The sequence below is a fragment of the Antennarius striatus genome, chromosome 18 (assembly GCF_040054535.1).
Source record: "Antennarius striatus isolate MH-2024 chromosome 18, ASM4005453v1, whole genome shotgun sequence".
NCBI lineage: Eukaryota > Metazoa > Chordata > Actinopteri > Lophiiformes > Antennariidae > Antennarius > Antennarius striatus.
In genome coordinates, this window is record NC_090793.1 from 13,081,831 (window position 1) to 13,095,335 (window position 13,505).

Genomic DNA, 13,505 nt, shown 5'->3' on the forward strand with positions numbered 1-13,505 from the left:
AGAAACAAAAATAATACCTGAGTGTCCAAACGATCAGAATTCACTCTGCCAGCTAAATCTTTGATGGTTTTGTAAGCTGTTATCTGTCAGTTGCATGAGGTAATCTGACAGTGCTTACGTGAAGCAATCTTGACAAATAAATGCTATCTCTTCATAAATGTGTTTATCTAAACTGTTGTTTATTCTACAATCAATGGATAATTTTATTCAATCTAACTGTAACCCTCAATTTTGAGTTCAACCATAGATTGAGTGATAACTTTGATTGAGGTGACTTGAAATTAAGGGTGTCATGTACAATATGATTAGTTGTTATGCCTCACAGGTAGGATGTCAGCTGGAGGGGAAGGAGAACTTCTGGATGAAGGTAGAAGAATTTAGTCGGAGTAATCCAGGGACAGAGAGATTTGTGGTTTGTGCAGATTTTAATGAACATGTTGGGGAAGGAAATAGAGGTGATGAAAAAGTGATGGGTAAGTTTGGCATCTGGAACTTAGAGGGGCATGTGCTGGTAGACTTTGCAAAAAGGATCGACATGGCAATAATTAACACTTTCCAGAACAGGCAAAAACCTTTGGTGACCTGTAAGATCAGAAGTAAAGGCCCTCAGGTGGGTTATATTTTTTACAAATGACATCATCTGAAGGAGGTCACTGACTGTAAGATAGTGGTAGGGGAGAGTGTAGTTAAACAGTATAGGGTGGTGGTGTGTAAGATGAATCTGGTGGTGGGGAAGAAGATTAAGAAGAGCAGAGAAGGAACAGTGTTATGCGACTTTGAGACAAGAAGTGAGAAAGGATATTGGTGAACAGGAGGGGTCCCCAGAAGATTTGACCATTATAGCCAAGGTGATCAGAGAAACAAGCAAGAGAGTGCTCTTCTGGTAGGAAAGGGGAGAAGGAGACTTGGTGGTGGAACCCTAAAGTACAGGAAACCATACAAGAAAAGAGTCTAGCAAAGAAGAGACGGATACTGAGAGGACAGAGGAGAGGAGAGGAGAATACACTGAGAGAGCAGCTAAGCATAACAGCTAAGAAGATGCTCAAGGAATGGTGGAAGAGTGTGCTTGTGCAACTCTCTGATATGCAGAGTTGTGGAAACTATAGAAGGATAAAGTGGAGTCACACAAGAAGTTGTGGGGACAAGCAATAAAGGCTAGTCTCAGGACAGAAGTGAGTATTTGGGTTCATGCCTAGTAAGAGGTGCATTATTTGCCTTGAGGATGTTGATGGAGAAGTACAGAGGAGGTCAGAACTATGTGTCAGAAGGAGGTCAGAAGCTATTCTCCCAACCCTTTAGCACAGGGTTGGGAGAATGCTTCCTTGTCGGGGATCGGGGAAACATTTTAACAGGGAGGGTAGTGGTGACTCCACATGCGATGGCACTTCTAGTGAGGCTCGGCCCTCTGGGGCCTATGGCTGGGGACTACTGTTGGGGACTGACTACTTGGTCTGGGCCCGCGTGCTCAGCTTGGGTGGGGCTATTGGGGTCCTGGGCTTGGTTGAGGGCATTTGGTGGTTGTTGATGGTTGTCGGCAGCTGCCGGTTAGGGGTCACTGGTTGTCGGTCTTCGCCATTGACTCCTAAAACAAGCATTGATCTCATAAAAAGTTGAACCCCTTTTATGGGGTTAAACTATAAGAATACATGTTCCAGAGAAAGTTTATGACAGGGTGCCCAGAGAGGAACTGTGGTACTGCATGAGGAAGTCTGGAGTGGCAGAGAAGTACATTAGAATAGTACAGGACATGTACGAGGGCAACAGAACAGTGGTGAGGTGTTCAGCATAGAGGTGGGACTGCAACACCTATCAGCTCCAAGCCCCTTCCTGTTTGTAGTGGTGATGGAAAGGCAGACAAATGAAGTTAGACTGGATTCCACATGGACCATGATGTTTGCAAATGACAGTGTTATAATAAATTAAAGAAGCCTCTTATTAAAAGTTTAATCGAGTGTAATCTGACCTGTTTTACTCCTTTAGCCATTCTCTTTTTAATTTAGGCTGTACCGTCTTACCGAGGAAACATGGACATGACTGAAGACTTTGGAGTTACAGCTTCTTCAAGCGTCACTCTTGACCCAGGATTTGATGCAACCACAGACAACTTTTCCTACGACTATGACAATGAACTGTGTGACACAACAAGCATTGAGCACTTTGGTGCCATCTTCACTCCAATGTTGTTTTCCCTTGTAGTGATCTTCAGTCTGTTTGGCAATGTCCTGGTCATTGTGATCCTAACAAAGTATGAGAATCTAAGATCCCTCACCAATGCCTTCATCATGAACATGGCTGTATCAGATCTGTTCTTCACCTCCGGTCTGCCTTTCTGGATCCATGACCACATGTACGGATGGACTTTAGGGGAACCTGCATGTAAAATAGTCACTTTTATCTTCAATGTTGGCTTTTACAGTAGCGGTATCCTCCTCATCCTGATGGCTGTTCAACGTTATGTAGCTGTTATGAATCCTCTGTCTGACATTGTGTCCACCAAAGGCCTCTACAGTGTCCTGGTATCTTTGATTATTTGGGCAGTGAGTGTACTGGTTTCTTGTCCAGCCTTAATCTTCACCAAAGTCCTGGAACAGAACTACTGTGTTTATGTGAATTCTTACTGGGGCTTATGGGGAATCTACCAGCAAAACATTCTCTTCATGATTACATCAGTGGTATTCCTTTTTTGCTATTCTCAGATCACATGTAGATTACTGCAACCCATGTCCCAAAGGAGGAAGAGCAGAACCTTAAAACTTATTTTCACTCTCATGTTTGTTTTCTTTCTGGGATGGGGACCTTATAATATAATGATATTTCTGCAGTCTTTATATTTCTGGCCCCAGCCATATGCTGACTCAGATGCTTTAGCTAAAAGCTGTGATATATCAAAGAAACTTGATTATGCTATGTACATTGGCCGTCTTCTTGCCTTTTCACACTGCTGCCTCAATCCTGTGTTTTATGTTTTTCTAGGAGTTAAATTCAAAAACCACTTAAAGAGAATGCTGAAGAGCTGGGGCCACAATTACAACAGCATTCGCAGCAGGCAAGGCCGTCACACGCTCACTTCCATAACAAGTGGTGAGGACTTTTCATTTTAATGGATTTAGACAGCGAAAGTGAAACCCTAACTTTAAGCTGTGATAAAAACAAAATAATCAAATGCCAATACCATATTTCCTTCTTAAAATGATTAAGAGTTAGGATAAGAGACTTGCCTAATAACCTGTTTCAAATAAGAGACTATTTCCCTCTGAAGTGGAAATGAATAATACCCTCATTTGTACTAAATATGGTAACTAAAAATCCAAGCTTGTAACATGCAGCATGGCTCAGTCTATTTCCCCACCTATATATTTGAATAAGCTCACTTGAAAACCTGACATTGTCATGCTTTAAATCCACCCACTAAAGTACCCAACCAATCATCTGCCAGAAGGAATCACGTGAACAAGAGCTCCTGAGAGCATTGTGGAATTAAATAAACAGCTGTCACCACCAAAATACTCTATTTTCTGTTTAATGTCCATCGACATATAATGCAAACACACTGTACAGTTTTCCGGGCGTCTACCTGGAAGTTAGGGCCGCTAGCCGTATTAGTAGCTAGCGACTCCGTAAAGTGAGAGACATTTGTCCAGGTCTCTCACTTTACGGAGCCGTTTTGGCTTCATCAAACATAGCGGTTTTTATTCTTTGATTGTGACGGACGTCACGTTGTCGTGTGGGGAACCCCGATGATTTATTCACCAGGACCAAACTCACAAAGCCGGCGTCTACCCGGATGGCCAGATCGTAATGCCAAAGCAGCCTTCGTCTTCGTGTTTATCCGTTCCACACATATGGAGCCGTTACGGCTTCGTCTGACACAGTGGTTTGTTTTCTTGTGACAGCAGAGAAAAAAAAGAAAACCAAGTCTGATATTATTCTTTTATTGTGGAATTTCCCACTAGTATGTGTATAAAACAATGGTTATTAATAATAAAAGAAATCTGATAAAATTAGAGCTTTTGGCTATCAGGGCTGTCTGCTACATCTGCAACAAATCTTGGCACAATTGGAAGAAAAGGAATAAATCCCCACTTATTCTGATTTTTGATTGACACATATTCAGAGATAGTTAATCCTCCTGATATCCCTGAGGATACACAAACTTAACAGCTCACATTAGGTTTGAAGTGTGGTTTGTTTCAAAAGTGAAACAAAGAAACTCCTACCTCGACCATCTGATGTAGTTGAATTGGCTGAAATAATTATTGGTATAAAATTTTGTTTTGGGATGCAGCAGTGGTATGAGACACATGTTAATGTCATACACTGGTGACAGCTAATGACACAGATGAATATGCAGACTTAAAGATTCTGGAAAATATCAACATGTTAACACTGTAAAAATAAGCAACAGCATACAGCTGATTAAAAAACTCAATTATTTAGATACACCCGTATGCCTGCTCATAAATGGTAATACCTGATGAGTTGAGCAAAAAGCATTAACAAACCATCAAGACATAGTTAGGAGGTTTACTTTACTTTTCCTGAATAGCACAATGGTGACATTCAACACAATATGGTAAAACTTGAGGTTCAGTTGTAAAATAACATGCGTTTCATGTACAGTGAAAAAAATTCTTACCACAGTGGAGACTTGAAGTCTACATAAAACTTGCCTCATCTGACCATTGGGGAGGGAAATATATTTAGTGCAATGTGTAAATGATAAGTGATTTATAGCCATGTTTGTAGTGGGGTATACAGTCTAGAGTGGTGCAACATGTTATTATGCCGAGTGTAGTGTCTGTCTGATGATGGTAATCTGTTGTACAATATAATGGCACTGCGCATGGAAGGCTTCTAAAAACTTTAAATTTTCATAATAATCATGCATTGTTTTTGAGATAACAATATGTAATCTATGTAATATATGATTTACTTTGATTACCTGCATTCTCTTTTTTCATGCCAATCATGTGGATCAAATATTGAACATTTTCACTGCCGGCATTTAATAGATGTCACACCTTCTTTTCAACAATGTAATGTGTATTAGGTGTAGTTGATTGGTTGTAGTGTTTATTTTTAGATGATGATATTTTCACTGTTGCTTTTCTTGCTTTCCAATGAAATAAATATCACTTAATTTAACTTCTGGTTTGTCTGGTTTGATTAGTGAATAACCCTCACTGCAATTTTCAAGAAAAAACGGATGTTCTGACAAGTTTCTATTTAATTGTTCATTCATTCATTTTCTCAGCTCGCTTCATCCGCTTGGAGCCTATCCCAGCTTGTCTTAGGGCGTGAGGCGGGAGACCCACGCAGACACGGGGAGAACATGCAAACTCCACACAGAGCGGGACTCCAACCCAGAACCGCCTTGCTGTGCGGCAACAGTGCTACCCACTGCGCCACCCTCTTGAATTGTAAATATGTTTATTTCAGAGTGCAGCACCTCTGACTTAATGTGAGAGTGAAAGAGGAACCACAACTATAATACCACAGCGGAGTTTTTTTGGGTTTTTTTTTCCAGATTGTATATAAAGACAACATTTCAGTGGATTCAGGGCAACTTCCTATATATACATACTGTGTGTGTGTGTGTGTGTGTGTGTGTGTGTGTGTGTGTGTGTGTGTGTGTGTGTGTGTGTGTGTGTGTGTGTGTGTGTATATATATATATATATATATATATATATATATATATATATATATATATACATATAACACGCAGTTGTGCGTGTTCAAAACCGGAAGGAAGAACAAGAAACAAATCATCTTGTTTATCAAATATATAATTTTACCCTTTACCCTAATAAAATATTTCTAAACAGATCTGGGATATATACTGTATATACTGTATACTATGTTAATACAATACTGACCTCATAGACCATGGTAACCTACTGCTATCTATTTTTGAATATTTTGCAAGGTATTACTTCTTTAAAATAAATATGTGAGAAATTGCTCAGTTTGAAGTACATTTTGTCAAACAATGGTTTGTTTTTGTTTCCTAGGAAATAATCAACACCACATTGAGCAACAAAGCTGACAGCATCAGTCTGGATGTGGTATACTAGTGTGATGAGATGTTTGACTTTGAACCATTAGTGGTTTCTTCATTTTGATCGTCAATTTCAGTCTGACAGGGAACATTCTCCTCCTATGTGTTCCCTTCTTTTAGGAGAAGCCCCGAAATGTCACAAATTTGTCTATCTTGAACATGATCCTCTCTGACTTGGTCTTTACCATCAATCTTCCTTTCTGGGCTGTCTACCACCTGAATCACTGGGTCTTTGGTGACTTTTTTCTCAATAGGTGTTTATAATTTCAATTATTGCTGCTCATTTTTACTTCATAAAATACTTTTCTAACATTAATTGATTAACTGCTTGACCGAAACCTCTGATGGAGTCTTTGTAACTTATTTAATTAATACTAGTGTTACTTCCTTGTCTTGTTTACTTATCTACAGCATGTTACGCAAACGCACAGAGCGGGACTTTTGCCCAGAACCGTCTTGCTGTAAGGCAACACCACTACCCACTGCGCCACCGTGCCGCCTCCACTTGCTGTCATATTTTACTATTCTGCCATCCTCAAGACAGTTCTGCAAGCTTCAAACAGAAAGAGCCATCAAACTGTAGTAGTTGTCATGTATGGTTGCAGCATTCTTTATCTCTTGGGGAATTTACAATACCATAGTTTTTGCCCAGTCTTTGTACAAACCTGATGGCTGTTATGACTATGATAACTTATGGAATGCTTATTCGATTTGTTGTATACTGTACTTGCTTTTTCTCATTGTTTTATGAACCTTCTTGTTTATATGCTCTCAAAAACGGTAAGAGGATGACTTTCACAACTTTTACAGTGTGAGAATGTCAGGAAGAAGAACCGAGAGACAGAAACTGGACAAATAATTTCTTATTCAGAATGTTGCCTTTATTGCACAATACTTTGCTGTTATGTTAGATCTATCTTCAAATAACCTTTTATATTTAAATGGAATTTGTATAAAATCTGTAAATGCTTATAGGCTTTATCTAAGTTTCAAGTGTGTCATCATTTGGCTCTGCTTAGAATTATCTCTAGTAAATGATTGTGTCTACGAACACCTATAACCAGTTTTGTGTATAAGTGTGTGTGTGTGTGTGTGTGTGTGTGTGTGTGTGTGTGTGTGTGTGTGTGTGTGTGTGTGTGTGTGTGTGTGTGTGTGTGTGTGTGTGTGTGTGTGTGTGTGTGTGTGTGTGTGTTGTTATGTTGGAATGCTTTCAAGTTTACACTTTCTCAGCCTTCTGGAATTAGTGTTGATGCACTTTAACTGTAATATATTTGCACAGGTATAAAATTACATTTAGTTAGTTGTATATCCTTTCTGTACTTTTCTTTGGGTGAATAAATGGCAGGGTGACAAAGGCAGACCTCTCCAGGCTGGAGAAGCTGATCAGGCGAGCCAGCTCAGTGTTCGGGAGGAAGCTGGACCCTCTTGGCAAAGGTGGCAGAGAAGAGAACTCTGGACAAACTGCTGGATATCATGAACGATGTTAGCCACCCTCTGCACACCGTTGCCAACAACCAAAGAAGCCTGAGAAGCCTGACCAGCCAGAGACTGCACCTCCCGACATGCAGGACCAGCAGACTGAAGAACTCCTTCATCCCTCGAGCCATCAAACTGTTCAACTCCTCCCTGGGGGAGAAAAAGGAGAGGACTGACTGACACACACAATACCACTGTTTTTTGCCACTATAAACACTTTATACTACTTTGCATAGCATTTCAATTTATGCTTATTTATGACTTTTTTATTTGTATAGTTAATGGTGTGTTCACGTTTTACATCTTGAATGGTGTCATGTACTTCTTTTTGTGTGCTTTTTGTGCGCTTAATATGCTGTGTGTAGTGTAACGGAGATGACATTTTCCTTGGTGTAACCTCCTTAGGGGATTAATAAAGATACCTGCCTACCACATTTAATAGATGAACGGTAAGGTCAACCTCACAATGACATCCCTTTTTCTTTTTTATAGTGCTCAACCCTAACGAGATGATGGAACACCACAATTCTTTCCAAACAAAACAATCCATGTACAGTAATTAATGCATGCTCCATTAATCTATGCATTTTGATGAATGTTATTTTTCTATTCTATGCTATTCTGCAGCATGTGTGAATATCTGTCATAGTGATGTCAACTATAACATCTGCAATCATGTTTCAAACACAAGTAAACGTTTGGAACAGTAGATCAACTTGTTGACATGAGAAAAAAAAATCATTTCAGCATCAGCATGACTTGTGGGCAGAGCTGGTGAGACCTATGTAAATACTGGCTGCTATGGTAGATGCATTCAATGACAATGTGTGAAAATGGTGCTTAATAGCACCTTGCCTTGGTTGGTTTTCTGTGAAAACCAACCAAGGTTTTACAACACAGAAAAAAGTTAAATGGATATTTTATATCTATCAAAACAACTCTACGTTATGTACTGTAAACATTCTAACAAGCATGTAAACTTCTCACGAGCTTAATCTGATGATTTTATTGCACTTCACAACTCAACCCACAAGATGGCATCAAAAATGAGTGGTTTTAATCTTCAATCCACTTGATATCTTATTTTATAATTCAATACATCCCATGATATATGTTTGAAGACAAGTTGCATATTAAAAATCATTTGTTGTATTTCTGATTTTTTTTTTTTTTTACTTCTGTGTCCAATTGCTTTGTCTATGTCTTTTATGTGTAAGCATCAATCAATCCCACAGTGTGCATTGTGCCATCAACTAACCATAATTTCAAATTCTTAGTGTGGTTAACTTTTTTCACTTACTTCTTTCTTTCATAACGAACAATGTATTATGAAGTATTTTCCATCTGCAGTGACCTTGTTTCTGTGACACAGAATAAACAAATTAGCTCAAGAGCATGATCAGTAAACTATAATATAACTGACTGCAGTCACGCAGTCAAGTATGCCCTAAATCAACCATCCATGTGTGTTTGGTTGCTTTTTTTCTCAATTATGCTAGTCAAAAATTAGTTAAACGATTTATCTATATTATACCAGTAATCCAACTTTTAAAAAAAACCCTTTTCCTCCTCTGTGGTCCAGGTATTTTAACTCTATTATATGTAATGTGTTTCTCCAGAGCCCCACCAGTGTACTTGAACATGGTTGAGTAGCATGGCCCTGATGGCTCCATGAGGGGTCCAGAGAAGAGTGTACAGGGAGAACTCAGCGGGCCACTGTAACAGCACTCATATCTGTCTCTGGGGGTAGATTAAGCTTAATTAACTAAACCATCCAGCATGCTTGGATGAATGGATACAAGTCAAGGGCAGAGCAGTCACGGATGTGCTCACACATTCCCTGGCAGGCTCTGGGAGAAGGTTTGGTGCCGAATGCTATCTCTGCATGTGTGATAGCAGCAAAATAATGGATACTGTATTTTTAAATAGTGCAAAAATAAATGAGTCAGTAAACACGTTTTGCAGTGACCTATAAAGTGGTGAGTTTGCCTGCATGTGCAACTTCATTAAGTTATGACAACAGCTACTTTACTATTTTTTAAGACAATACTCAGATTGCAGCAATTTTCAAACAGCTTATAGACAAAGAAGATTCAGATATTGACCTACCTTGCTGTGGAGTGTCTGCTGGTGGGAAAATGACTGAGATTTGAGTTTTACATTTTTTGGTTTTATTATGCAAATGTAACAGTATATGTGGAGTTTATTATGAATATATAATAACAATTATGAGATGAAATTACCAGAACTAAGAGACAATATATTAAAATAAGCTAAACTGAAATAGAAAAGGCAATCGAAGGCATTTCATTTCTAATCTCAAAGTCAGTATCTCTTTTCCCAGATCATTTTCTTAGCAAATGATGTTGTTGTTCAATCCTGTTTTTAGCCACAAGCTACACAGCTGCTGCTGTTTTCTTACTCTGTGACTAGCCCTCCCTGGCCCTAACATTCACAACCCTGCTCTTCTTTTCTCCAGGGCAACTCAGCCTCCTTTTTCACATTGCTATCTCCCCTTTAATTTCAGTTATCTATAACGATAATTACTTGTACCATATGTGAATTTAATTGATGCCTTGCAAATGTTTGAATGTGTGTGTGTGTGTGTTTTGTGCATATTGCTAATAAAGTCTTATTACTTGTTAATCTGGACTGTCAGGGAAATGCGTGTCAGTCTTATCATTACAAACAACTGTTTAGCAAACAAATATAGATGACTTAATCCTTAAATGACGTACGTTGGCAAGTGTGACATTTCGCTAATGCACCTCATCCTGATTGAATTTGTCATTGGAAGAAAATGTTCAAAATAAGGGTGGGATGCAGTTTATCATACATCCAATGTTCAAGGGCATCAAGGGCATTGGATAGATATTAGATAAAACTGCTGCCTTTTGACCTTTAGTTTGTAATTATAGTGCTATAGTCCTCCACTAGAGACACTTGCTGTTTCTTTCTGATTTGGCCAAAGTACTGATTATATCCTGAGGTATTTTCATATCCGTCACACACACACACACACACACACACACACACACACACACACACACACACACACACACACACACACACACACACACACACACACACACACACACACACACACACACACTTTCAACATATTTTCCAGGTTTTCCTTGTAAGTCAACTTTTTTGGCAAAAAAGTAGCCTTTCCAAAAATAGCCTTTCTCTGTATACCTCACACAGTTTATCTTTATAGTGTATATTCAAGTCTCCCTTACATACCTGCTGTTACCAGAGAGAAAAATATTTTGATGAACAAAACATGGCAACTTCATTAACAAATCAAACATCTGGATATTTAAAATCGGAACACTCCAAAGGACTTAGCTGCTTATCGTGAGACTGACCATTTGATGTATTAAGCCATGTGTCCACATGTTGTTGCTGAAAATTTCCCATCTGGATTTCCCATCCCATTTTTTCATCTTTATTATGATTCTTTTAACAAGGATTCTTGATTTTAAACTTTCACTTTTAATGTTTCGTGTTTACCAGCATTTCAGATAGCTTTTACTTTGTAGCACCGTAGAAAATTGGACAATGTTTTTCAGTTGTGAGTAAGGACAGGGCATTCGTCCTGGAAGTATAGCCTACCAGTTTATAATATCTTTGAGGGATTTCGATCAAGCTTTGATCTGAGGCTGCTTTGACCAGACATCATTTGACCATTAATAAGAGAAAATGCCTTAGTTCTGGCATTGCTTATTTACATTAGTCTCAAATCATGTTGCATTTCAATCAAAAATTTCCATAAACAAGTAACCAAGTAATATGGTCAAATTTAAGATATGTTTATTAAAATAAATAGCATTTTGTTCATATGAAAACCATTATGTCTCAAACTGCACTCTTAGAGATGCCAAACAACAACATCAACCAAAAAAGAACCAATCGACTTTCTAACTTAAAATGTAAAAAAGTTTCCTGTGTATATTTAAATTTTGGATACATTAAGAATAATGGGTTACTGCGCACACATACTTATCTTTAAAATGAATTCATTTTTTTAAAATTTCAACTGTACATTTGCAAAAAAACATAGAACAAAAGTGACACCAATTAAATGAATCATGAATCTATAGTGCATGCTATTAAATGCTATTGAATTTATTTTGTCAGACAGAACATTTATTTACTTATTTACCTCCACAGAGCAGAAGTTACATTTCTGTAATCAAAAAACATAACATAGCCTCACATGATATCTTAAAACATAAATTTTGATCCAATGTATTTTGCAGCATTATGAATGGCAACATTTTTTGGATGGTCCCAATGAGAACTAGACCCCCAGACCTGGCACCGATTCTTCAATACTCTACCCACTGAGCTAATATCCTGCAGACCATACTTTTTGGCTTACCAGTCTTTATCCTCAGGCTGCACCAGCTGCCGTCTACCTTCGTCCACACTCCACACCCTGACATGTTGTCCTCTTCCTGCTTCTTCCCTCATCCTCCTCATTTGTAAAGGTTCGATCCCTCTTTTTTGGACGCAACTTTCCAAAAGGTGAACAGAAGTGATTTTCAATAGCACCGTGCATGACTAATGGTGGAAACATGTTAAAATCATCGCAGAAATGTCCTTGGGAAGACAAATGAATTTTCAGCAGAATAATTAACTTAATTAACAAATTTGCATGCATATTCATCAGGGCCATTGAAGTCTTTCCAGCTCAGCTTGATGAACGTTGCTGTGTAATAACCAGCTCATTTACATTCTGCCATCCACTGCCATTTGTGTGTGTGTGTGTGTGTGTGTGTGTGTGTGTGTGTGTGTGTGTGTGTGTGTGTGTGTGTGTGTGTGTGTGTGTGTGTGTGTGTGTGTGTGTGTGTGTGTGTGTGTGTGTGTGTGTGTGTGATAATATGATATGTGTGCACACTTTTTTTGTCCCTTAACATGCCATAGAGAAAGCCAGATGAATTCATTTGACACAGTATGCATTCGGATATAGACCCCAAAATTAGGCCTCGCTGCTTTTCCTCACACACACATGCATGTGAGACGCGCGCGTGCACACACACACACACACACACACACACACACACACACACATTTTCATACACACATATCTTGTGTGAATGTGACTGATGGATGCCTGACACTGGATGTGTGTTTTACCCTCATATCTCCTTGTGTCTTACTCCCCCCTCTCCCCTCACCCCTCCCTCTCTCTGGTGGGCAGTTCTTGGCATCGATCCTGAGTCGTAAACCCTCCTGGGTTGCCAGACTGTGCGTTGTTAAAAATGTGAGGCCCTCTGTACCCCCTCCCCATCTCTGCAGGGCAATCTTTAAAGGCAGCAAGGTGTGACGGCACAGACTGGCAGCTTGGCAGCCATGCCCGAGGATACCAACGCTCTGTCAGCCGTGAACGGGCGCCATCACATGGGCTCGCCTAACTAAACACTCACCATACATGTGCCTTTCTCATTCCTCATCTGTGCCAGTCAGAAACAAAGGAATTCATTAAGAAATTTCACATGCCGTTGTTTTGAGATTTCACCATGATTATAGTTAGCTGGGAATTTCACACAGGCTAAGTTAACTGAGGGAGAGATAATCCAAACGAGTTAGAAAAAGTGAATTACGCTCACCTGGCTATATGTGCCCTGGATGTGCTAGAGCAGGGAACAAGAGAAAAACACATCTGACGCTCATACATAATACTTTTCTAGCAATATAGTTTGTCATCATGAATTTTTCCTCTCATTACATGTGTTTGTTAGAAAAAGACAGTTCTAGCGGGTCACCGACAAGCCTGTCAGAAAACTGCTGCACCAGTGTTTTTGTACAAATGCAAAAAGGAATGGAAGCAAATGCTTTAGCACCTTTAACATAACCAATATGGTGTACTGTAATGAAAGTTTCAAGGAGCAATTATCACATTTATTCAATAAAAAATAAAAAAAAACAGCATCACCTGACACATAAAAAAAACTTGTGATA

The 13,505-nt window shown here is 39.0% G+C and overlaps 1 protein-coding gene and 1 pseudogene across 1 annotated transcript; both read left to right on the top strand.

The window, feature by feature from the left end:
* Positions 1-1,314: 1,314 nt before the first annotated feature.
* Positions 1,315-6,068, top strand: LOC137612495 (chemokine XC receptor 1-like). Its single transcript, XM_068341037.1, has 5 exons — positions 1,315-1,544; positions 1,642-1,771; positions 2,001-3,081; positions 5,255-5,420; positions 6,013-6,068. The coding sequence occupies exons 1-4, from the start codon at positions 1,315-1,317 to the stop codon at positions 5,299-5,301; spliced, it is 1,488 nt and encodes a 495-aa protein (XP_068197138.1). The 3' UTR covers positions 5,302-5,420; positions 6,013-6,068.
* LOC137612496 (chemokine XC receptor 1-like) lies at positions 5,427-6,918 on the top strand (annotated as a pseudogene).
* Positions 6,919-13,505: the final 6,587 nt, after the last annotated feature.

Coding starts and splice junctions, on each gene's coding strand:
- LOC137612495 (XM_068341037.1), top strand. CDS start 1,315: ATGCTTCCTTGTCGGGGATCGGGGAAACATTTTAACAGGGAGGGTAGT. Junction 1,772..2,000: donor ACGAGGGCAACAGAACAGTG/GTGAGGTGTTCA, acceptor TTTTTAATTTAG/GCTGTACCGTCTTACCGAGG. Junction 3,082..5,254: donor GCTCACTTCCATAACAAGTG/GTGAGGACTTTT, acceptor TCATTTTCTCAG/CTCGCTTCATCCGCTTGGAG.